The sequence below is a fragment of the Chelonoidis abingdonii genome, chromosome 2, assembly GCF_003597395.2.
Source record: "Chelonoidis abingdonii isolate Lonesome George chromosome 2, CheloAbing_2.0, whole genome shotgun sequence".
Lineage (NCBI taxonomy): Eukaryota > Metazoa > Chordata > Testudines > Testudinidae > Chelonoidis > Chelonoidis abingdonii.
Window position 1 is genome coordinate 29,635,763 of NC_133770.1, and position 25,899 is coordinate 29,661,661.

Genomic DNA, 25,899 nt, shown 5'->3' on the forward strand with positions numbered 1-25,899 from the left:
TTTTTTTTTTTTTTTTTTTTTTTTTAATAAAGGAGTTCTAAAATAAGTCTAAAGATATCAAAAGGTGGTTCTCCTGCCATGCTAGGATTATCACCAGACTTAGCACCTTGAACAGTCCCCTGTGAAGAGGAAGAAAAAAATTGAAGACTTTTTGCATAAGCAGTGTTCTGAGCCTACCATTTGGCACCTTGATTAACATTTATTGGGCCTTAAACGAATTCGGTTCTTAGACGCAGTGTACACTGCCATGACTTGAACACTGATACAGGGCCCTACGCAATCTGACAAATCTTTTGCTAGCTCTGCTTACCCTCTACATAAACCATGATATTGTAGTTTGACATCTCATTACTGAACATTTTCTCCTATCCCTACATAGCTGATCTGTTTATACAATGGGCCTGAAATACAACCAGGCATTGCGCTTACTGCTGTTCTTTAGCCTACTGAAATGTGTGTGTTCTGGGCACTGTATCCAGTAGTATTTTCAGGACAGTGTTTCATTATCATTAAGTCAAAAGGTTGATGAGCAGGTTTTAACTTAGCTGGCAAATTTCTGAGGCTGTTCAGCAAGGCTGACATATTGTTTTGTGAGAATAATAAATTCCTTCCTTTTCTCTAAACTGGAAGAAGCTGCATAACTCAATTAACTGGGGTGAATGCAATCAGATTTTGTAAATTGTCATTTTTTAAAGTTTCTTATAATCTACACAGTACAAAAAAAATCAGCCATTAATACAAGAATTATAATAATTAGAGCTGATCAAATTTTTTCAAATGACTGGGAAAATTTTCACCATTTCAACCAGCTCTAAGAACAATATTTAGCATTTAAATATTACTTTGCTCTTTCAAAATGCTGTACAGATACTAACTAATTAATCCTCATGATACCACTCTGATGTAGGGAAGTGTCATCATACCCATTTTACAGACAGCCAAGCCCAGGGAAGGATGAGGGGTGGTGTGTATGGTTAAGTGACATACCCAAACCTCGCAGCAACTCAACGGTAGAGCAACAAGTTCCTGGCACTTGCCCTTTCCCCATTCTACCAAGCTGCCTTTTATTTAAGGCCCCAGTCTTGCAGATGCAGTCAGTAGGCCTCCGAGAGCAAAAGAGTATCCAGACATAACCCATTGCAGAATTAGGGCCTAAAATGCATCTTCTCTGTAGACAACATTTTCAAAAACTACCAGAAAAAACAAACAAACAAACAAAAACTAAGAAAAGATGTTACTAGAATTTCTGAAATACAAATGTGCACTTAGCTGAATAAAAACCTCAGTAAAGTATCATTTATTCAGTAAGTCTAAAATAGAGTTCAAATGCCCCAGAAAGGAGCACCGAGAATGCACAGTGTAGTAACAACAAACAACAGAAAAGTTGCTTGGAAAGTTTGGGTAGAAAATAATGTGCTTTGTATTCATTATTCATGTCTACTTCTGGCAAAACACTAACATCACTCAAGCTGGACATTGAAGATTCAATTAGCCAAAAAGTAAATGGCTTCCATTCCACTAATTACATTAAGAAGCTCTCTAAAGAACAAAAACAGGCTTAATTTCAATCAGGTTATTTTTGTCTAAGTTTATAAAAACATCCAGACAAATAAAAGATACTGTCAAACCATGCTGATTAATAAAAATTAAGGGATAATTTTGATATGTTTTTAAAACCCATCAAAGAGCTTATGTGAACTGGGATTTTCAGTTTTCAACCTGTATGGGGGAGATATCAGGCTACACCCTCAGCTGGTCTCAGCTGCCATTGGTCCAACTAAGCTATGTGGATGTACATTAACTGGGAACCTGGCTCATTGTGTTTAGTTCTGAAAGTCAACTATACTGAAAGGTTTACACTCAGAGAAAACTAATTCTTTTACATGTTATTAGTATTTGTAGCTCCATTATATATTTTGAACATGTAATAGTCAGCCTGCTACAGGGCCCAATTCTGTAACCATTTATTCATGGGTCTGATCTAAAGCTACCTGAAGTCAATGGAGAGACTGTCACTGACTTCAATGGGCTTTGCCTCAGGCCTCATATGAATCTCTCTGCACATTCATGGGTCCAAATGATTTCAACATGACTCATGTGAAATAAGAATGTGTGGGACTGGCCCAACAGACTCCAATAGTGAACCCACTCATGTGCACGACTTGATGCATGTGAGTAGTCCAGTGGGGTCTACTCAACAGGACTATTCACGGGTGTCAACTTCTGTATGTGCAAAGGTGTTTGCAGGATAGGCCCATACCTTTTAACAACCTTCTGACACTTGAATTAATTCAATAGATTAGGGTTCAAATAAATTAGAGAGCATGGCGATAACTATAGACTCACAGACTAAGGTCAGAAGGGACCGTTATGATCGTCTAGTCTGACCTCCTGCACAATGCAGGCCACAGAATCTCACCCACCCACTCCTGTAACTATAGGCCTGATCCTGTAGTCCTTCCACAGGTAAGGATCACTTGAAGTCAACTTAGATTTTATTGTTTTGCATAAAAGAAACAGGATCATACCTTACTGTGCATTAATTACTAACAATAAGCCACCAGGCCAGGTCCTCAGTGTGCGTATATCAGCATAGCTCCAATTAACACCAGCTAAGGATCTGGCTGGTTACGTATAGCCAAACCAATCTGCCAGTGTTGTGTCTTGTTCTCCTGAAGCTTAGCAAAAAATCCAAACAAAAACACCCCACACACACACACAATATAGGTTACCACATGCAAAGTTTAGAAATTATTCGACAAGAGAAAACTGTAATAAATCCAATAACCTACCATCGGTTTGAGATTTACTGAGGAATATTGTGCTGGCCCGGGGGTGATCTGATGGGTTGAACTCCATGTTCAAATCTTGAAAGGAAGAAACAAAGTTACAATACGTTAAAAGGTTTATAATTGCCCAATGCAACAAGCAGACTTGAGCCCATATTCCCACAAATGGTCCCCACTGGAGTGAGGACTACTTGCATTAGAAAGAGTTGTAGGATTTGGCCTTGGGTGCAATGATTTCTACTGGACTGAAGACAGACAAGCAGCTTTTACAAGTTTGTAATACGAAGTCGAGAGTTGTACATTTTTCATTCATTTCCCTTCCACACCCCTAAGACTTCACCAAGTGCAGGAATAGAGCCATCTGAATGCAGTATAGTAGAACTGGGTACTGTAAAACAATTATGTAGAACCATGCAGACAGCAGATAGCTTTCCACTGTTACATGTGATTACAATAAGCAAGTATTGCTGTTTAATTTAAACAAGTTAGCTCTAGACTAGAGTGTTTAAAAAGGCTACACTTTTGGAAAAGGTCCACAGGAAGCGTCACAGAATGGCACATTTCCTGCTGTGGCAACCTCATTTTTAAAAAGAATGCACCAAGATAATCATAGAGATGCCATATGGTACCAGGTCACAAATTAAGTCAGTTCCAACCTGCTTCCTCCTTTCACAACGTATGTGAATTTCTAGAAAGTATTATTTTTCTTGGCAAGATTAACACTCTCTCAAACTCACCTGTCCCCAAATCCCCCTCTGCCACCAATTCTTCACAAATCTTACTTCTGGCTAACTACCTGAGCATGGTGTAAAAATGGGCACTTAGTCTCTACTCTTTCTGCTTTCTCTCAGCATGACGCTTGCAATCCTGTGTCTTCTCTTCTGCCCTTCTGTTGATCTCTAGAAAGCATTTCTTCTTACCCCAGTATAAACATTCGCCTTGGAGCCCATAAAGAGGATTGCTACCTTTCTGTCAGGCAATATTACCTTGCCCACAAAAAATGTTTTCCCCATCTTTGCCCCTCCTAACATATCCCTTGGCCAGTGAAGCAAATCTGAAATCAAGCCCCATTCCTTGTCAAGATGAAAGTTGTTGTTTTTTTTTTTTTAGCTTAGTGATTAAGTTCTTCCCCCTGGCTGGACCCTCCCTTCTCCCTTTTCTATGTATCTCCTTAGCCTCCTTTATTTCCCTCCACCTATCACCCTTATACTCACTGTTCTCTTTACCCAATCCTCTTATCTTGTTCTCTTCTCTCTTCCTCTTCCTTATCCCTTTGGGCCAGTCCTCTTTTCTTCATTTCCTTCCAAAACGTTCTCCCCCAACATCACAACCAGCACCTCCTCTCTTTCTCCCCACTTTAATGTTTTCATGGTCTTAATTGCATCCCCACGCATGATCCTCACCATGCAACCCACAACATAAGCACTGTTCGTGGGGATGTTGTTAGTTGGGAACCACTGCTGGATTCAATTGCTCAGGCCTACCAGCTCTGCCTGATACGCAACAAGTGACACACACATCAATATAGTTAGGGTTCTCACTCTCAATTAGAAAGGCATTCATTATTGCCAAGTAATTATTTCAGCACACTTTATAAAGGAATCCAGGTTACCACACCATTTTAGGAAAGTCAGATTACTGCTCCTAGAAACTATAGTTTGTTGTGGGGCTGACAAAAGATTCTGAGACGGCCATCTGATTTCTCTGAGAAACTCTGAATAATAGTGCATGACTACAAATAATATTTTTCACGCGGCTTTCCATACCTTACTTAAAACCAGCACCGGAGAAGTAAAAAATCATCAGATGACCTGCAATGAGATGGGTGGTGGTGCTAAGATAATTACCCATTACCCTGAACCCAAGACGGATTTCATTTTGTAATCAATACTTTAAAATTGTGTAATATGTCTACAGTCATAAATAAAACCCAATATGGTTTTAGCCTACCGTAGAGGTTTCCACATAATTTCTGTTTACATCACAGCAACGTAAAATAAGCAAAAGCAATCTCCTTAACACGTAGCTGAACTCTGACATTTAAACATAGCACTTGAGCAACCAGGTGTTTCCTCTTATTCAAGTCTAAGGCCGTAAGATCATTCCTTTATCTTTTCAGCAAATACAGATATTTTCGCACAGGTTCAGGCACTGTTTTCAGGAAATTTAACAAAGAAAAACTCTAAGCTGAGTTTCCACCTAAATAAAGTAACTGCCCTATAAAGGGACATAGTGTGGAAGGAAAAAAACATACAATGAAAATTAAAAAGTGACAGGAATGTGAAATGTTATTTAATGTTCTCCTGTGACATTGTATTGAAAAGGATGAGCTAAAAAGAAAAAATGCTTTAGGCCAGTGGTGGGCTGCAGAGCTCTGGGGGTCTGCAGACTATGTCTAAGATTTCCAAAGGGGTTGGCACCTCCATTCAAAATTTTTTAGGTGTCTGCAAATGAGAGAAGTTTGAAAAAATCACTGCTTTAGGCTATAAATTGTTTACATACACTCACAATACATCTTGTGAATAAGTTTTCAGGCTCTGTTTGGGTTTTTTTAATTTATTTTTTTTTTATCTTAAGCGTAAATGTATTTTGCTGAGAAAGAGCTGTATGATAGCTTGTAACTGCTGGCAACACACTGTTCATAGCCCCCAGAGAGACAGAAAGCACAAGTACTGGCTTTTATGAAAATTGGCTTGCTGGGGAAATCACAGTGTAAGGCAGGAGGCTGTGCAGCCTTAAAACCCTAGTAAGGAGGAGTGAGAGAACAGTCCCTATCAAAAGACAGGATAGCTGGGTAGAAACCTGAGGAAGTTCCTGAAGTGTACCATAAAGGGGAAAATATAGGTGCTGTTAACCTGAAACTGACGTTATCCATTTCCCAATAGGATAAACTGAGGTACAGAGAAATTTTATGTGACCTGAACAATCTTCAGTAATTGGTGGGAAGGAGAAAAGAGAAAGCAAGCAAGGAAGGCAATTCTAAAAATCTGTACCAAAATGATATCTTTGCTTATAATGTTCTGCTCTGTACCATAGCCTATTTTATAAAGAAAAGAAAAAAAAAAAAAAAGACTAAGAGGCTCTAACTGTCATCAATTCATTGTAGTACAAAAATTGCTGTAAAAAATATCACTGTAAAAACTTGGAGATGCTGAAAGTTAAAAGATCAGTCTAACACCTTCATTATGAGATTGTCTCCTCTTCCCCTCACCCAACAGGAACAGCGGTCTATGCTGGATAGTTCTTCCTTCTCCTTTCAAGCTTGCATTTCAAACTCCCTGTGCAGCCTTTCATTTCTTTTAATAATGACAGGACGTGGAGAGGTAAACCGTGCATTTAGACTGCTACAATTTATAAGGCAACACATTGTGTTTTAAATTTTATTATGAAAGGTAGTTAAATGGTTTAGATACTAGATATTCAAGTGCTGGAGCTTTTCAAAGACTGTGCCTATGGTAATTTAACACACATTGCTATAAGTCCATAACTGACTGAGAAAAGATAATTCAATCTGGAGTGGTGATAAGAAAAAAATTGATTTTTCACCAATGCCATGGTTGGAATAGTGAGCACTCTTAGGAACACAAGAACAAATTAACTGACATGCTGGATCAGACCCAAGGTTTCTCTAGTCCAGTACCATGTCTCTGACCGTGGCCAGTACCTTTGGACATGTGCTGTGTTGTACTTTAGACAGGAAGGAAACTGGGCAGCATCTCAGCCCAACCAGCTGAGATTCCACCTGCTCCCAGAACAGAACATTTTAGTGGAATATAAACATGCATATCAGATGTTGACAATTAAGGTTCCTAAATTTTATTGTTCTGGTGATGTCTTCTGTGCAAACTTTGGGACTGATTCTTCCCCACTGAGGTCAGTAGCAGTTTTGCTATCAATTTCATTGGGATCAAGTCCGAGCCTTTTGACTCATGCTGAAAACCGGGATGTTTCCCTAGCTTTTCAACATATTTTGGCCTCTTACCACTATTTAAACGTTGCTTTACTCACCTCTTTAGTTGCCATGCATTTTTGTTCCATTACAGAAGACAACACTTGGTATCATTTCAGAGGGTTATAAGGTTTATATAGCTACATAAATTAAGGGTCTGATTCTACCAACGCAAGCATAACTTCACTCACATGCACAAACTCTAGTGAGCTTACTGAGACTCCATGACACAGAAGTCCCCTATTCTTTGCAATCAACTCATCTCAGGCCCGACAAACTCATTACACATAACATATCGTACAGGGTGTTTATTGATAAGGAATGACATGTAAGGTATCTATAGACAGTTTGTGACTTAAATCATTGCGAAATGTATGTATGGTGAAACTTGATCTATAGATTATGTAATAATTATATTGATCGCTTAAGAGTTCCCAGTTATCACTTTGAGAGTTGCCAGGTTCTTGTCCAAAGATCAGGTCTGGTATTATTCAAATTATTATACAGTTGGGAACCCCGATCTGCACAGTTGAAACATTCACACTATAGGAACTCTTCTATATTTATAAATAATTTATTAATACATTTAGCTCAGTTACAAGGACTCAAACTCAGTAAGGTAGACAGAGATACTATAGAATGTACATCTGCACAGCCATATACTCACACCATCCCCTTGCAGAACAACCTGAAATGTTAGCTACCATCTTCTTCATTACCGTCACCTTCCCCCTCATCACCAGCGTCCAAAAACTTCGGAGTTACTGTTGGGCTGTTTATCTGTGCCAAAGTCCGTAGGCCTCAAGCCTTATGCTAACTGCTGAAGCCAATGTCTTACAGGATACAGGCCTGTAGGTTCCTAGCATTACTGCTGAGTATAATAAAGGCATAATATAATAAAGGCAAGCTAGCCCTAGGGACTACAACAGTAATACTGAAAGAATAATATAACTATTATGAAAATATGCTTTATGGTCTTGCAGTAAAAGTTATTCACCAGTGGAAAATATGTCTCAGGGATGGCCCATTCAAGCAGGAAGTAATTGTCACACCTCCCTAGTTAGCCAATGATATTATGCAAAGCTTAACTGTCCAACCTTGCTCCATTTCAAAACCAATGGAAAACCATCAGACAACTGCAAACAATCAAATACCACTTGGAGGTTAAAAAAGGAATATTACATCAGACAGGGAATTGCTCTGTCTATTAACAGAGACAAAAGCCTGTTTCAGTATAACACTAAGTGGGGAGAGGCACTCTGAATCCATTCACTGAGGAAACATCTCAGAGCAGAGGTGTTTTCATGAAATTATGGATTCTGGTTCCTGTAAAACCAGACAACTCTGCAAGAGACTGAACTCTGGGAGGAAAAAATACTTTATTAGATAAGAACGGCAACTATTAGTAAGAGTAGACCCTAGTTTGAGTTTTGTTATTTTGTTTCGTATTGTAACCACTTGTTTCCATCACATTCTCTTGTTTCTAGTTGAATCTCTATCAAATAAACCTTCTTCTGCTTTATTACAAGTATTCACAAGTGTGATATGTTATACAGGAGCACGGGTTTAAGGTGAAACTGATAATGGGAGGTACAGTGCTCCATTGGGAGCAAAGGACCAGGGATTTCTGAGTCAGCAGAATGCTCCAAGAGAGTTGGGGACTGAGGCACAACTCTTGTTAACCTGCAAGACAAAGACAGGGTTGGCATAGCCCAGAGGAGAGTGCCTGAGTGGCTAGCATTAGGGAACTGACCCAGTTACCACAAGCAAGACTCCCTCACATTGGAGGCAGGCAGTAACAAGATGGACTCACAGCCCTGCTTAGCCTGAGAATGGTCAGAGACTCATCTCATAAGTAAATTACACGTGTGCCTACATGTTTGCAGGATTGAGGCCCAAAGTCTTGTTTACCCCCAAACAATTTCTTCCTCAAGGGTAAAAATCAGCCTCGAGCGCCTCCACATCATGAGATCCCACAATAGTCAATAATCCACCTCCCACTATGATATCTGAACAATACCAGAATTACAAAAATATGCAATCAGATCAAAAACTGTATTCTTCCCTGGCACAGCGGTGTGCAAAGAAAACAGGTCATATTTCTTGACTGATTTGCTGTCTTAAAAGGAGTTTTTTGTGAGAAAGCTAATGAGTCTATGAGAAAAGGAGAGGCAAGTCTTAGCTGAGCTCTCTATGGCCACGTCTACACTACGGGATAAAATCGAATTTGCTAAAATCGGTTTTATAAAACTGATATTATAATTTCGATTTCTTGCAGCCACACTAGGCACAGTAATTCGGCATTGTGCGTCCATGCTCCGAGGCTAACGTCGATTTCTGAAGCGTTGCATTGCTGAGGATTATTGCATAGCCGACATTGTAGCACTTTCCGTAAATATCTACCATATAGTTCCCGCAGTTTTCTCCCACCTCTGGATTCAGTTGAATTAGTCTGCAGAGTAGTTAATAGTGGTCGCACGGGGGTCTGGGTAATGTCGCCATCAATTCCTTCACTTCTCGGGAATAAAACATCACCTGACAATCCCTTTCGCAGCGTTTTTCCCTGGATTGCGCCCTGGACAGGACGCCATAAGCAGCGGCAACCATGGAGCCGATTCAGGCTTTTTTTTTCCGGCAACCGTATTGAGTTTGCTGGAATGCCGCGGAGAGAAAGGCGATACTCCCAAGCGCTACACAGCAGCACTTCACTTGCTTTGCAAGAGCAGCAGATAGATGGTTAACCGGTCGTCTGTACCGTCTGACTGCCGCGAGAACAACTGGCAACTGAGATGACGGTATTCTCTCCTCCTCTACTTGTCTCTCGCTGCTATCATGAAGTGCCCTGGCTGAAAAAATTTTTGAAAGCCAAAAATTGGATTGACTCACTTGGCAGATGTCAACCTTCCTCCCTTATGGTTTCTAAAAATAGAGTCCTCCTGCCTAGTGAATAATGGCAAGTGTAATTATAGAGATCCAGTGTATCAGAGAGCACAGCCTCGCTACCGTATCAAGTATTCACAGGGTTGCCCTGCCATAAAAGAAACAGCACCCGTTGCTTCTCCTCCCTCTAAACCTCCTGGGCTACCGTGGCAGTGCCCCTCCCCATACTGTGTCATGAAGTTAAGAATACAAGATAAGAGCGGACTTATTAGTGAAGAAAAATAGGTGGGGGAGGCACTTGGAGGCAACCCTTCACCGGAGGCGGTATGACAGTCGCAGCAGACGGACGTCTATTTTTAGAAACCATAAGGAGGAATTACTTCCATTGCCAAGCGGAGTCAATCCCAATTTGCCTTTCAAAATTTTCGCCCCCATTTCGATCAGAAGCTGGTATCTTAGCCGTTGTCCTTCTACTGGGAGTAACCAAGTAAATGCCGTCTTCAAGATATGAGCAATTCACTCAAGGCATGGAGGGGTTCTCGGAGGATGGTAGGGCGATTTCCTTCTTGCACCGTCTACACCCGGGAGGGGGGAGAGAGACGAGAGCGATCACTGCTCGTTGTTCACTGCATTGTTATAGCATCAGTCTACCAGCAGCAATTCCAATACACAATAGGGGTGACATTGAAAGTAGTCAAAGGAATGATTTCTTTCCCTTTTTTCCTTGTGCGGTGCTCCAGGGGGGCGGGGGAAGAAACTGAGGAAGCTTTCCCTGGAACACGCAGACACTGTGTTGAACCTTAAACATTGGAGCTTAGTCCAAGGAATTGTGTGAAATTAATTTTAAGAGACTGTGTGACGTGGGATAGCTGAATGTCCTCAGTTACCCCCCTCCATCCAATGAGCGTCCATTTGCAATCCTCTGGCTCTCCCGGTTACGTATGTCACGCACAGCGCTCTGTATCGGGCAGTTTTATTCAAACGCTTGCCATTTCGTTTCTGTAACGGAGCTGAAAGATACAACAGATTGTCTCCCCATACAGCGAGATCCGAGAGTCAGTATCTAGTATCTCCCAGACGGTCCGCGCATATGGCTAGAGCTCTTGGATAGATTTAGAGACCTTGCATCGAGCCAGGCCGTCTGAATCAGAGCTCCACACTGGGCAAGGGCAGGAACATGCTAATTCAAAAGTTGCAGCAGTTCGCGGGCTTTTTCCTGTTTACCTGTCCTCCCGCTGCATCCGATGAGGTTCAGATTGCTGGTCCAGACGTCAGTGTTGCACTCTGGATTACGCGTGGAGAGGCAATAACGTCGATTTCCGTCCACACTAACCGTAATCCGAACTGTTAATATCGAATTTAGCGTTACTCCTCTCGTCAGGGTGGAGTACAGAAATCGATTTAAAGAGCCCTTTATTTCGCTATAAAGGGCGTTGTAGTGTGGACGGGTACAGCGTTAAATCGATTTAACGGCCATTAAATCGATTTAAACGCGTAGTGTAGACCAGGCCTATGAGAAGTTGGAACATACACAGCCATTCTAAAATCTGAAAGGTGACTACAGGAAGGTCATGTACGTCTGGCCCTTAGAACTGTCGAAACCGAAGTCCCTAAGGGTACTGCAGCTGGCACCAGGCTTCTCAGTTCAAGTAGACTAGGGGTTCTCAAACTGGAAGTCGGGACCCCTCAGGGGGTCGTGAGCTGTCAGCCTCCACCCAGAATCCTGCTTTGCCTCCAGTATTTATAAATGTTCAATATATAAAAACGTGTTTTTAAATTATAAGTGGGAAGGAGGTCACACTCAGAGGCTTGCTGTGTGAAAGAGGTCACCAGTAAAAAAGTTTGTGAACCACTGGGGTAGACCGATATGGGCTAGCTCTGCTTGAGCTAACATGCTGAAAATAGCAGAGTGTACACTGCAGCACGGGCAGTGGCATGGGTATAAAGCTGCCCAATACCCTGGGTCCAAACTCATATACCTAGCCCATACCACAACCTGTGCCACAACACCCACACTGCTACTCTTAGCATGCCAGCTTGAGCAGAGCGAGTGCATGTCTGTCTACCTGGGCTGGAAAGCACGCTCCTAGCTGCAGTGTAAACATACCATAAGGATCACAGCTGTTAAGGTCAAGTTCTCATCACATAAGAGTAGTCTGTGAAACAATTCCATTTCAGGCCATTCAGAGCCTGGACTAGCAGTTTAAATCCAAGACATGATGATCAAAACAACATCATCTCTCAGATATAGCACCATTAAGAAACACAGTTCAGTTTGAAGTAGAACACAACCTCAGCAAACCCAAAAAGCTTACGACTTTCTATACTTGCATCTGACTCTGCCTCATTCTTTACTTCAGAAAGATCCACGTTCTAAAGATATAAGTTTTAAAACTCATGGTCAGAAAGCACTGGGCAAAACAAAACAAGAAAAAAAAGGGGAGGTGGTTGTTCCGGCACAGTTTTAAAGACATATCGCCATTCCTTAAACTCATTAGCATATACACAGATAGAAACACTAGCCCCACAAGAGGATGAAGGACAAGTATCCTAGCAACTAGCTTCTTCTGAGGAATACAGAGCTTTCACTGTGTTGCAGTAGGAAAATCAACATTTTGTTGCCTGGTTTCAAAAACTCTATATATGGCTCTTGGAACAGACAGCAGTGTTAACATCATATTTAATTTTAGAAAAACAAGAACACGTTTCTTATTCTTCAGCCAATAAAATTCACTATGTTCCCACTCCCATGCTGTGACAATAAAAAAAATGATGTTACTGAACATGACCTATAGAAATACCTGTTTTATATTTGAACACCTCTAAAAGACAATGAAATTACTTACCGCCCTCTTGATGCAATCTTCTGCCCATTATTTCATGTTTAATCAGAAGTTAGTAAAGGATAATATTTATCACTTGTATAGCATCCATAGATTATTGTTAGTTTTCACTGAAGTATGTAAAAATGGAAGACAAAAACGTACATCAATTAATATTCACATAGAAATTCAGCGCTGAGCACACAACAGCAGGAATACCCAAAGAATAAAGCTACATACCTCAGGCAAACACAGGCCCGAATTCAGTGCCCGCTGAAGTCAGCAGAAAGACTCCCACTGACTTCAATGAGCACTGTCAGAGCCTCTCTTATGTTGTCACACAAGGGAATAAGGAGGCATAAGACCTTCCCCTGTCTCCTACCCCACACACCCTCTACTCTGTGCAGTCAACCTAATTGCTTCTCTCAGTGCATGTGTGAAGCTGGCTCAGAAAAGGTGCTATTTCCCCTGCATGCTGGTGAGCAGAGAGGACTGAGAGGTGGCTGGATTCTCAGTTCCACTTTCCAATGTGCCAGCCAGTGCAACTGAGCCGATACGGGAAAGTTGTGGATTGGAGGTGGAAGTAATCTGCTACTGGTAAAGAGCCATAGGTTGCTTGCCCCCTGGATCAAGGGGGAAATGAAGTAGGAATTGAGAGTCTCCTTACACTAACCTAGACATAATCTCAATTTGGTCCTTAATGCCTGAGATATGTCTGTTGTTTTTCTATATTGCCTTCTTCACTCTGGTGGGCTGCTTATCTTAGCTTAATACTGGTTAGCCATTTAGAGGAATATTCTCATGATGGCAGAAACATAATCCCCATAAAGGTCAAAGTGTGTTAAATGGGTACGTCAAGTGATGGTCTCCCTAATCAGTCTCCTGGCATCAAAAGAAACAGAAACTCAAAGATTTCATTTTTTTTTTAAAATAATCATAGGGAAAAAACAAAACAAAAAAAACCACTCCTAGTTCTTGTAGATCTCCTTCTTGTATTGTGTTATAAAATCTCTATAATCTATGCAAAGATGTCAATGCAGGGATACAATCTGCCTACTGAAAAACTGAATGACTCACTCTACCAGGCCTACCTGGAATCTTTCAAAATACCATTTTTGGAGCTGATTTCTAAAATTATGCAATAGCATATCAAGCTTTGGGAATTAACCCAGTCTGTTCCGAAGTTTCCTCAACTTTCAAAAGCCCAAATAATCAGGCTGAATCATATGTCAGGGTCTATAACATGTAATAGCAGCAATTTATATGTATAGCCATTTCCTAGATTACAATATAAAGGAAGGCAATTCAGAAAACCAAGTTTCAGCCAACGCTGCTCCTGCCTATCTGTCCTATGTATATGGAACCTATTACCTAGGCATCCAAGGGCACAACCCAGAAAAACACTTAAGCAAATGAGGAATACTCCCTTTGAAGCCACTGAAACTATTCACATGCTTAAAGTTTAGTACATATTTAAGTGATTTGCTACATCAGAGCCTTGGTGCTGTACAAAGAAAGAAAGAAGCCAAAGAAACTAGTCCAACTGGTGCTTTCTCTCTACATTCCTCCAGGCGACAGGGTGTACAAATACGTTGTTCAACTTTACTTTTAAAATTAAATAGGAATGATTTCTGGAGAAAAGTGAAAATTGAAAAGGTGCATTTCAGACCTAGTCAGGCCTGGGCTTTGTATGGCTCTTCCTACACTAGAGCAAGGATCCTGGTATTGAAAAAGCTCTGGCTCCCGCATTTGAGGTCTAAATCTAGGTCTCTGCAGCTGCATTGTCCCCATGGAGCATAGATGCAGTAGCGCAGCTGGGGGGCTGCAGGAGAAGCAGCTGCTTCCCCTTAGCACATTTTCCAAAAGTGGCACCTTAGTTAGGGGTTACCATGGCACCAGCGGGCAGGGCCCACGCTCCGCTCTGAAGCTTGGTCTGCCGGGCTGGCGCTGGGCTCCTGCAGGCAGGGGGGGGCACCCAGAGGAGCCATGGGAAGGGAGGTGGCAAAGCCAGAGGAGCCATGGGGTGGGGGGGCGCGGCGCGGCACAGCCAGAGGAGTCATGGGGTGGGGGACAAGGGCAGCATGGCACAGCTGGAGGAGTCATGGGGGGTGGGGGCAGGGGCAGCACAGCACAGCCAGAGGACTCATGGGCGGGGAGCGGCACAGCCAGAGGAGCGAGGGGGGGCGCAGCATGGCAGCCCGGAGCGCGGACGGAGAAGCCAGCCAAGAGAGGGGGCGGACCGGCCAGAGGAGGAGCCAAGGGGCACAGCCAGAGGAGGAGTCAAGGTGGGGGCTTTTTTAATGTTTGTTCCCCCTGTTCTTAGAACCTGGCTACGCCACTGCATAGATGTCTTGGAGGGTTGCAGAAGGTAAGGCGATCTGAGGGAGCGAGGTTACAATCATTCAAGGGGACAGTAGATTGGAATTCTCCTCTAGAGTGAATGGACAGCCAGCTGAATTGATCTTTGTGGAAAATAAAGCAGGGTACTGAGAGCTGTAAGTCTTCTGCTTTCTTGTGGAAGCTGTGTTTAGCCCGATGTTAAGTGAGGTGCAGTCACCTAACTCGAAGGAGGCAAAAGCATGGATCATCATGGTTAGGTTCCTGTCTGAGAGAATGATGCAAGTTTGTTAGAGAGAGAGAGAGACGGAGAAACTCCTGGTCACTATGACAATGGCACGCCCAGGAGCAGTGATGAGTCGTTTGACCACAAGGTTTCAAGCCACTGTGGCAATCTGTAATCCAATACCACAGATCATAGTTGAGGTTAAGGTTTTCCTCTCCTTTGACTTTCATTCCGTCTTTTCTAGGTTTAAGCTAGAGAAAACTGGCCATATCCATTTACTGCTCTGTTCCACACACTAGGGCACCTTGGTGATGGTGGAAACGACAGTAAAAGCTTTTTTATCAACATATGTTGGAGGAATGGGTGGGGGGGAATTCCATTTAACTAAGAGGAAGGAGAGTTTGGGTGCGTGAAGGGGCGCAGGGCTGGTGGTTGGAGCATGGGAGGCAGTGTGGGATGTGGGCTCTGAGTGGGAGTTGGGGTGTGGGCAGGGGCTCAAGCCAGGGGGTTGGAATGCAGGGGGTTTCGGGGTGCTGGATCGGGGGGGGCACTCACCTCAGGTGGCTCCCCACAAATCGGTGACCTATCCCTGCTGCTTCTAGGCAGCTCTGTGCACTGCCTTTGTCTAACCCCAAGCACTGGCTCCACAGCACCCACTGGCTGGGAACTGTGGCCAGTGGAAACCACAGGGGTAGAACCTGTGGGTAGAGGTGGCGTGCAGAGTTCCCTAGCCATACCTCCACCTAGGAGAAGCAAGGACTTGTCTTGACCTGTGTCTGACTTTTACTAAAATCATTCCTGACAAAATGGGGAGGGAAGAGGGCCCAGCACCCTGCCCCTCCCCACCTGTAGCAGCTCGGAGCTGAGGGGTCCCCACTGCCCTGCAGAGATAGAGCACGGGGGATGGGGGTGTTTCCCCACCACCGCCAGTTGGGGAACAGTGGAGAGCCCCTTCCAGCTGCCACTAAGCAGCTCTGGGATCCCTCTGCTGTGGCCGGAGGCAGCTGGGAGCTGCAGGGGTGGGAGATGGCTGCTCATGGTCACTGAGCAGCTCCTAGATCCCTCTACTCCACCGCCAGCTTGGGGGGAGGGGAGTGAGGGGGAATGGCCCTTCCAGCAGCCTCTGAGCAGCCCCAGGATCCTTCTGCCTATAGCAGCAGCAGGGACTGGCTGCTCGCGGCAGCTGAGCAGCTGCTGGGGGGAGAGGACGCAGAGATCCTGTCAGCAGTGGCAGCTGGGGATCTGAGGAGTCCCTGCCGTTGCCTATCAGTTGCAGAGGTCCCCCATGGCCCACAGAGGCTGGGCTGCTGCAGGGGTCCCCCGCTGCTGGCTTCAGCAGATGTTACTGAGCATGCTCAGTACACCCTAAATAGCACATGCAGTTAGCAGTCTTTCACACTACAGGGCAGCTGGGGGCCCCCAATGTCACGGAGGTAGCTGGAAGTCATGGATTCCGTGACAAAATTGTAGCCTTCTATATAATACATGGATATACACACAAATTACACAGGAAAAATATTGTTGTCAAGGCTTGTGAGTGTAAGAAGAAAAATGTTGCTTCCCCCAGAAGAACTCAAAAATAATGAGATCTGTAGCCTCAAGAAAATAAAATACCAGAAGGAAGAAAACTGATGTAATTGAATGAGTTACAACATATATTTTCGTGATACCAGTGTAATATACTCTGTCTTGACTCAATGTCCTACCTATTACGTATGACCCATCATGCTCTTGAATAAAAATATAAATGTCAGTTTGTTTTTAAGTCTTTAACCCTACTTAACGTACAATAATTAAGGAAAAATTTGAACTAGTGAAGAACAAGATTGTTGAGCTATCTGTTCTGCATTTGCTACAGAAAGCTAAATCCCCAATAAAGGTGTTCAAAGGTGAATTGCTAAGGTTTTGCTAAAAATTGTAAAACTTGCACTTGCAACAAATCCCAAAAGGGTGGGGGGGAGTATTTCCTGTTTGAAAATGTAATTAACGTTGTATTTTAAGTTACCCTGAAATGATAATTATTTCATACAGACCCAAAGGATCTGAGCTGCAGGCCTGCCAGCTGGTACAAATTACATCATAAATATCATGAATATAAGTTTGAAAAAGCCAATCCATTCTAAAGCTTTATTCTAACTCCAACATTCCTTCCCAGTTTCTTACTGTCCTATGAGATCCCTGCTTCAATGCAGCTGCAGGTCTAAGGGCAAGATCCAATGGCTTGAAGTTGAAGCAAGATAGATTTAGACTACAAATAAGATGCAAATCTTTAAATGGTGAGGGTAATTAATCATTCGAACAACTTACCAAAGGTTGTGGTGGAGTCTCCATTTGTGGCAATTCTAAAATCAAGATTGCAAGTTTTTCTAAAAAAATATGCTCAAGTTCAAATAAGAATGAATTCAAGGAAGTCCATGGCCTGCGTCACGCAACAGGCCAGACTAGATGATCCCACTGGCCTTGTAATCTATGAATCTTGCAACTGAATTTGCCTAGTGAACTGCATGGAGGCAGATGCAGGACAGGAATTTAATGGTCTCGCCCCTTAAACTATTTTTCTTTTAATATGATTGCATCAATGTGTATATACTGCATAAAACATTTGTATGTCACTGCATTTGCAAGGTTCTTTACAAAACAGGTTTCCTAACCTGAAGAGTTTATAATTTAAAGGCAATAACATACCTGACAATAGCTCAGAAGAGGGAGGGACTGGAAGTGATGTGAAGGCAGGATAGAAAGAAGGTTTGATTTTTATGAAGAGGTGTCTTTTAAGGAGAGACATGAATTACACAAAGCACAGTGCCCTCTCATTTAAACTAATAATCTAAAGTCATAAAATAAACTTGCAGCTGCAATCATATCCTGAAAGACTTAAACTATCAGTTGTTGCTACACCAATTATTTCACCTGCCATGTCAATGTTTTAATACCTTAAATGCCAAATATCAAAGAGGTTTTAAACTATAGACTCCATGAACAATGCTGGCTGTAATCCTAGCCAACAATGCTACACATTTAACCCACAAAAGGCAGCAGCTGGCAGGCTATTGTTTTGTATCTTGTAATTGGGTAAAATACAAAACAGAAATTATCCAAGCCAAAGTTCCATCTATTCACTCGTGAACAGAAATTTTGAGTTAACCTGGAGATAAAGCGATCCAAGTTTATCTGAAAGGCTTAAATCTGTACCAGAAAAATCATCAGATTCAGCATGCAGTCATCTATTTGACATTTAAACACTTCAGTGCTAGACAGTAGCATTAACCCCAGCTCTGCTTTGTGGGCACTTCCAGCTTCACCAGCCTATAGTGATTATAAGGAAGCATCCCAAAGTTCCCTGGTTTTGCAGTAATGGGGAACACAATGTTCCCAGGGATGCACTGTGCTCTGCAAACCAGCACCCAAGAGGTTGGCACTATATAGCTCCACCTACTCCTTAACTCTTCACACTGAGTGAAGCTTGCAGTGAAGTTTTGCCACGAACTGTTCTCAATGTTCTTGTGGCAAACAGTCAATAAAAGCATTAAACTTCTGATAGGTCAGGTAGTCATATTCTGACAGTACAGCGTGGTGATTACTATCTTGAACAATAGTGTTGCTGACTAGTAACTCTTTTGACCAGAAAGATCCAGACCTTTCTGTTATTATACGGGGTGGCTTTTGGGTATGTTCCCTGCAGCTTTCTTTGACTGTGTCCACAATCAGAGATTTTGGTGCTGGGTGAGAATAAAAACTCAGAATCCCTGGTCTGGACATAGTATTTATTATCGGTCTACTTGCATGTGGGAGGGAGTGTTGCTGAAGTTTGCCAGATGGTTTTTACTGGCTCATGGAGGGATTCATTAATTGGCTGTCCTACCGATGCTGAGATACAGGTGTGCAATATGTCCAGGAGCTTGTGATGGGAATCCTGGACTTCTTTCATGGTGATTTGCATGGTGTCATTGTGCCACTTCAACAGGTCCTGGAATTGCCTAACGTCATGACCAAACAATGACGGTGGCAGCATTACTGCCTCATCAGATGACAACAAAGAAATGTTTGTAAGGGCGGGGGGTAACCTCCTCGTCCACCCTTGCCTCTTGCTCCTCAAAGGTCTCCTCAGGCTCAGAGTGGAGAGAAGGGGTGGATGGTACTGGCGGGCAAGGTGTTGTGTGTTCCCTGTGGTTCTGAGCTGAACTGTACCAACAGAACTTCGTACAGGCATTGATGATGTTGCAGAAGCTGTTCTGTGAGGCGCTGACATCAGTACCATCAGGGTTGAGGATTCTACTGAAGTCATTTTCTTGGCTGTTGCCCTCTTCAGAACTGAGCCCTTTACCACTGAAGTGGTTTAAGTCTTGGCAAGTTCACTGTACCCTAAGTGCTCAGAGCTTCAGCAGCACTTCTCTTGGGGCCGGAGGTCTCCAGTGACCAGATCTTTGATGAGGAACTCTCGGTTGTGCTCCTCTTATCGCTCTCCTTAGACTTTGAGGGGAAGCTCTCAGTACCGCTGGGGCAGTTATTGGTAACTCATTCAAGGGGAGCGTTGGAGACCAGGGTTTCAATGAAAGCTTTGAAGCTCTCGGTGACCATGCTCTCGATGATGACAAGGCACTGACAGAGGTGACGGGGTCCCTGTAGAGGAGGTGGTTTCTGCACCCAAGTCAGAAGCTGGTCTTGAGGCTTGCTCCATCATTAAAAGCATACAGTCTATTTCTCTGTTCTTCCGGGATCCTCCCTTAAAAGAAGTGCAGATCTTGCACTTGCTAGGAATATGTGAATCCCCCAAATAAAGAATGTACTTGGAGTGCCTGTCACTAATGAGGATTGCTTCTTTACAAGAGAGTTGCCTTTTGAAGCCTGCAGAGCCCAACATCCCTGACAGAAGAACACTCGTTCAAGACCCTCAACAGGGAAAAAAGAAAAAAGGGGAATAAATATTCCAACAACTAACAAAACTAAAACACTTGGGAAAGAGGGAACAGGCACACAGCAAACAGGCACATGTTAAACAGCCAAAGGTGGCTGAGAAGGAACTGAGGGAGGTTCACCCAGACAGTCCGCATACGGCAGATGCACAAGCCAAAGAAGGCACTGCCACCAAACAGATACAGGGGTGTATGTGCATCTAAAGTGAAGCACCCACAGGGACACGACTCAAAGAAGAACCTCTCTTACCAATCAAAATCTAAACATATATAAGCCAGTCAGAGGCACTGCTCCCTTTTTAGCACTGAATTTCAGTTACGTCCATAAGCCCCTTACAACAGGAGGGATGTCAGACTGCCTCAGTACATTTCCAGTTCAGAAATATAGTGCAAGCACATCCAACTGTGAGGGGATTTAATACCCATCTGGATCTTATTAGGACTATGGACACTGAGACTGTCACATCCCAGCACCCCCCTGAAATTTGGGATTCCCCAAAACCTTCCTCTCTTATCCTTGTTCAAAGGGACCTGAGAGGTCCATGCTGCTCAATCAGATCCACATGCTTTATATACCAGGCAAGAAAGGGGAAGCAAGAGTGGGGAAGAAGCTGTGCTGACCAAGGGAGAAGATGAACATGGATCAAAAGCTCAGTGAAAGAAAATCTCCATTCATACTCAGACTATTTGTTCTTGGAAGTAGTTAGTATGGGCTGGGGAGACCCCACCTAGTGGCGACTGCCTATATTGTGTATGCACCCCATACAGAAGGTGGTGATGCTCAACTGCAGAGCCATGTGATAATTTTAGTTATTGTAAACTTCTGACGGCATCACTAACACTCTGCCCACTCATCAATTTCCAATGAGACTTATTCTGGCACTTTAAACCTGGGAGCGGCTTCAAACAAGCACAAAGTTTTATACACAGTTATTTTTAAATTCAACTCCTATAAAAATGTTTTCTTCTCCCCACAAAAACACGGAATTAATCCCAAAATTACATTGGCCTACTGCCCAGAAAAAGTAATGTTCAGTCCTGGATCAGTAATTCGTTCTCGGTAGATATCTTGCAACTCTGCAGATCTAAATAGGAACTTTATAGCAATGGAATGGGGAGTTTCTCAGTTTCCTATTCATTCACTCTTCCATCCACTCATGCCCCTCTTCTCCCTTTTCTCTCTCACATTCACCCCTTTCATCTAGTACTCAAAATCTTGACATTGACCAAGCCACTCATGAGTAATGTGACCATTCTAAACTCCTACTGATAAAACCTCTATACACCAAGCCATTATGTACTCTGTATCTGCCACATAATTTACAGAAAAAAAACTTTTGCAGGTATAGTTGAGGGTAGCTTCCCTCCCCTCCCAAAGAAATGCTATTGGTGCTAATTTTGAAAACAAAAATGCCTCTAGAGCCATGTGACTTTGTTACGCTGAGCCCAAATGTGCCTCTATAAGTGAATGAAAACTTTTCAGTCCATAAACGTGCAGAAATGCAATCTGTCTTTGGACATTCCAGGGTTAAGTGAAAGCAATGAGTCCCGCTGGGATCTAACAATCTCCCCTTTCCAATGGTACTTGCTCTACAGGGCCATGTAACAACAGACTTACAAGTTTCAACAATTTTATATATCACATACAACTTATATTAAAAGAACATTTTAAGGTTGCAAAGTCAAGCACTCAGAATTTAAGAAATGCCATAATTAAAGTTACTTGTGCAGTCTTAGAATCACAGAACTGGAAGAGACCTCAAGAGGTCATCTCATCCAGTCCCCTGCACTCAAGGCAGGACTAAGTATAATCTAGACCATCCCTGACAGGTGTTTGTTCAACTTGCTCTTAAAAATCCCTAATGAGGGAGATTCCACAACCTCCCTAGGCAATTTATTCCAGTGCTCCACCACTCTGACAGTTAGGAAGTTTTTCCCTAATGTCCAACCTAAACCGTCCTTGCAATTTAAGCCCACTGCTTCTTGTCCTAACATCAGAGGTTAAGAAGAACAATTTTTCTTCCTCCTCCTTGTAACAACCTTTTATGTACTCTGAGTCTCCTCTTCTCCAGACTAAACAAACCTAATTTTTTCAATCTTCCCTCATAGGTCATGTTTTCTAGCCCTTTAATCATTTTTGTTACTCTTCTTCTCTGGACTTTCTGCAATTTGTCCACATCTTTCCTGAAATGCGGTGCCCAGAACTGGACACAATACTCCAGTTGAGGCCTAATCAGTGCAGAGTAGAGCAGAAGAATTGCTTCTTTTGTCTTGCTTACAATACTCCTGCTAATACATCCCAGAAAGATGTTTCCTTTTTTTACAACAGCGTTACACTGTTCACTCATTTAGCTTGTGCTCCACTATGACTCCCAGACCCCTTTCCGCAGTACTCCTTTCTAGGCAGTCATTTCCCATTTTGCAACTGATTGTTCCATCCTAAGTGGAATATTTTGCATTTGTCCTTATTGAATTTCATCCTATTTACTTCAGACCATTTCTCCAGTTTGTTCAGATCATTTTGAATTTTAATCCTACCCTCCAAAGCACTTGCAACCCCTCCCAGATTGGTATCATCTGCAAATTTTATAAGTGCACTCTCTATGCCATTATCTAAATCATTGATGAAGATATTGAACAGAACCAGACCCAGAACCGATTCCTGTGGGACCCCACTCCTTATGCCCATCCAGTATTACTGAACTACCGATAACTCTCTGGGAATGATTTTCCAACCAGTTATGCACCCACCTTAGGTTGTATTTCCCTAGTTTATATGAAAGTCATCAGAAACGGTATCAAAAGCCTTATTAAAGTCAAGATATACCACACCTAGCATTTCCCCCCTATCCACAAGGCTTGTTACCCTGTCAAAGAAAGCTGTCTGGTTGGTTTGACATGATTTGTTCTTGACAAATCCATACTGTTACTTATCACCTCATTATCTTCTAGGTGTCTGCAAACTGATTTCTTAATTGTTTGCTCCATTATCTTTTCAGGTACAGAAGTTAAGATGACTGGTCTGTAACTCCCCAGGTTGTTCTTATTTTCCTTTTCATAGATGGGCACTATATTGGCCCTTTTCCAGTCTTCTGGAATCTCTCCTGTCTGCCATGACTTTTCAAAGATAATAGTTAATGGCACAGATCTCTCCTCAGTCAGCTCCTTGAGTATTCTAGGATGCATTTCATCAGGCCTTGGTGAATTAAAGACAACAACTAACTTGTCTAAATAATTTTTGACTTGTTCTTTCCTTATTTTCGGCTCTGACCCTACCTTATTTTCACTGGCACTCACTATGGTAGATGTCCAATTGTCACCAACCTTCTTGGTGAAAACCAAAACAAATAAGTCATTAAACACCTCTGCCATTTCCACATTTTATGTTATTGTCTTTCCCCCATCATTGAGTAAAGGGTCTACTCTGCCCTTGGTCTTCCTCTTGCTTCTAATGTATTTGAAGAATGTTTTCTTGTTACCTTTTATGTCCCCATCTAGTTTGATCTCGTTTTGTGCCTTGACCTTTCTAATTTTGTCTCAACATACTTATGTTATTTGTTTCTATTCATCCTTTGTAAATTTGATCAAGTTGCCATTTTTTGTAGGACTCTTTTTTTGAGTTTTAGATCATTGAAGATCTTCTGGTTAAGCCAGCGTGGTCTCTTGCCATATTTCCTATCTTTCCTACGCAGTGGGATAGTTTTCTCTTGTGCCCTTAATAATGTCTCTTTGAAAAACTGCCACCTGTCTTCAGTTGTTTCTCCCCTTAGACTTGCTTCCCCTGGGATTTTACCTACCAACTCCCTGAGTTTGCTAAAGTCTGCCCTCTTGAAATCCATTGTCTTTATTGTGCTGTTCTTCCTCCTACCATTCCTTAGAATCATGAACTCTACCATTTCATGATCACTTTCACTCAACTGCATTCCACTTTCAAATTCTCAACCAGTACCTCCCTATTTGTCAAAATCAAATCTAGAACAGTCTCCCTCCAGTAGCTTTCTACATCTTCTAAAATAAAAAACTACCTCCAATACATTCCAAGAACTAGCTGGATAATCTGTGCCCTGCTGTGTTATTTTCCCAACAGATGTCCGGGTAGTTGAAGTACCCCATCACCACTAAGTTCTATGCTTCGGATGATTTTGTTAGTTGTTTAAAAAAGCCTCATCCACCTCTTCTTCCTGGTTTGGTGGTCTGTAGTAGACCCCCTACCATGACATCACCCTTGTTTTTTACCCCTTTTATCCTTACCCAGAGACTTTCAACAAGTCTGCCTCTTATTTCTATCTCAACCTCAGTCCAAGTGTATTCATTTTTAATATACAAGGCTCATGATACAGTCTTTAATTATATGACCAAAATTTATTTTTTTGCACAGGACCTGTTTCACTTAGTGCACAAGATGGATGATGCTCACTTAATGAGCAGCTATTCAATATTTTGTTTTCTCTTTACTATTCAATGTCTGACCTCTATGCCTTACTTATTGCACACTGTTCAGATCCTGCTCTGAAGACAGAATTATTTATTTCCTCAGGATCTTTTATATGGCACTCATCACTATAGTATCTGAATACTTCACAAACATTAATTTATTTTCCTAACTCCCCTATGATAACTCCCCTACGTGTGTGGATAAGGCACAGAGATAAGGGCCAAAAGTATCCATTAATTCTGGGTAATACTGAAGACCTGATTTTTCAGAGTACTAAGCATTATACAGCACAGCGCCCATTGGCTTCAACTGCAACGATGAGTCTGCAGCTCTTCTGAAAGAATAGATCCTAGGCACCCAGAAAGTCAGGCATCCAGAAAATGGAAAACAGACAGTTAGTGAAACGAGTTTGGACTTGATTACCACCACATAGGAACTCTGTGGCAGCAGCAAGGATAGAATCAAATTATCCAGAGAAGCACTCCACTGCTGTTAAGTGTGAGACTATCTTTTCTCTTTCTGCAATCGACTGCCTCATTCACTACACACCTTCTAACCTCGGCAGTGATTGAGACGGGGTCCTCCTTCACTACAATTCATCCCCAGAGCAGGTCCACTCTCTGCACTGAATGAGACAGGGGTCCTGTCATGGGGAAAAAAACAGAGAGACACCATATAATTAAAGACTATCATAATCCATATGCACTAGTCCATGCAGGGTAGTGTGGTTTGCTATACAAAGAGAAAATGTTCTCATTTAGCTGAGAGCAATAAACTAGGCAATATTAATTAGCGATTTAATATTTTCAGACAACTGTGAGGATATGGAGGCAACAGCCTTGAAATTAAAGAGCGGCCTGTAACACAGAGGTTTTCATTAAAGATTATGCTCCTGACCCAGAGATCTGGAAAATCAAATCCAGAGATCAGACATGGCACTGTTCTTCTGAACCTCTCCATACTATTTCACATAGTCTATATACCTAATAGTCTTTGCTTTGATAATACAATTAATATTAAAGTCATAAACGAAAATGATCCAGAACTTAACTGAGATAAAAAACAAATAGATGTTTTATAGAAAGATTTTTTTACATTAAAAAAAAAGCTCAAATTTGGCAATGAGAGTGCTCCAAGGTACAAGGGCTGGAAATGCAAAAAAACTATGTAGGGTTCAATTTCCTTCAACTACTTTTCCTTCAGTATCGTGACCATGCTTAAACGCTTTTATATTATTTATAAATGATCACAAAGAAAATATTCACTAAGAGTATATCTGTGCAAGCAAATTCAGACCTGTACATCTCCAGTGATGCAATGATCCAATGTTGACTGTAACAACAGCAAAATGCTAGTTAGACAACACAGTGGTTAAAATTACCTGCCTCTGGAAAACTGCCTTTCCCTGACAGTAGAAAATTAAGTATCTAAAAAGAGCAAGTTTGGACAAGATCAAAGATATAAATCTCTAACCAAAACCCGCAATACTCACATGCTAACAGCCTAATTATTAACAGAAACTATATTAGGTTAATCGATGCTAGATGT

At 42.2% G+C, this 25,899-nt stretch overlaps 1 protein-coding gene across 5 annotated transcripts in view; it reads right to left on the bottom strand.

Moving 5' to 3' along the window:
• Positions 1–25,899, bottom strand: part of CCNY (cyclin Y) — a 235,617-nt gene that overhangs the window by 74,081 nt on the left and 135,637 nt on the right. For 4 of the 5 annotated variants that reach the window (XM_032774274.2, XM_075062219.1, XM_075062216.1 and 1 more), the window contains one exon: positions 2,793–2,867. In XM_032774274.2, coding sequence (XP_032630165.1) covers positions 2,793–2,867 — 75 coding nt within the window. Of the gene's footprint in view, positions 1–2,792; positions 2,868–24,900; positions 24,995–25,899 lie in introns of all 5 variants that reach the window. The other variant, XM_075062217.1, reaches the window with a different exon arrangement.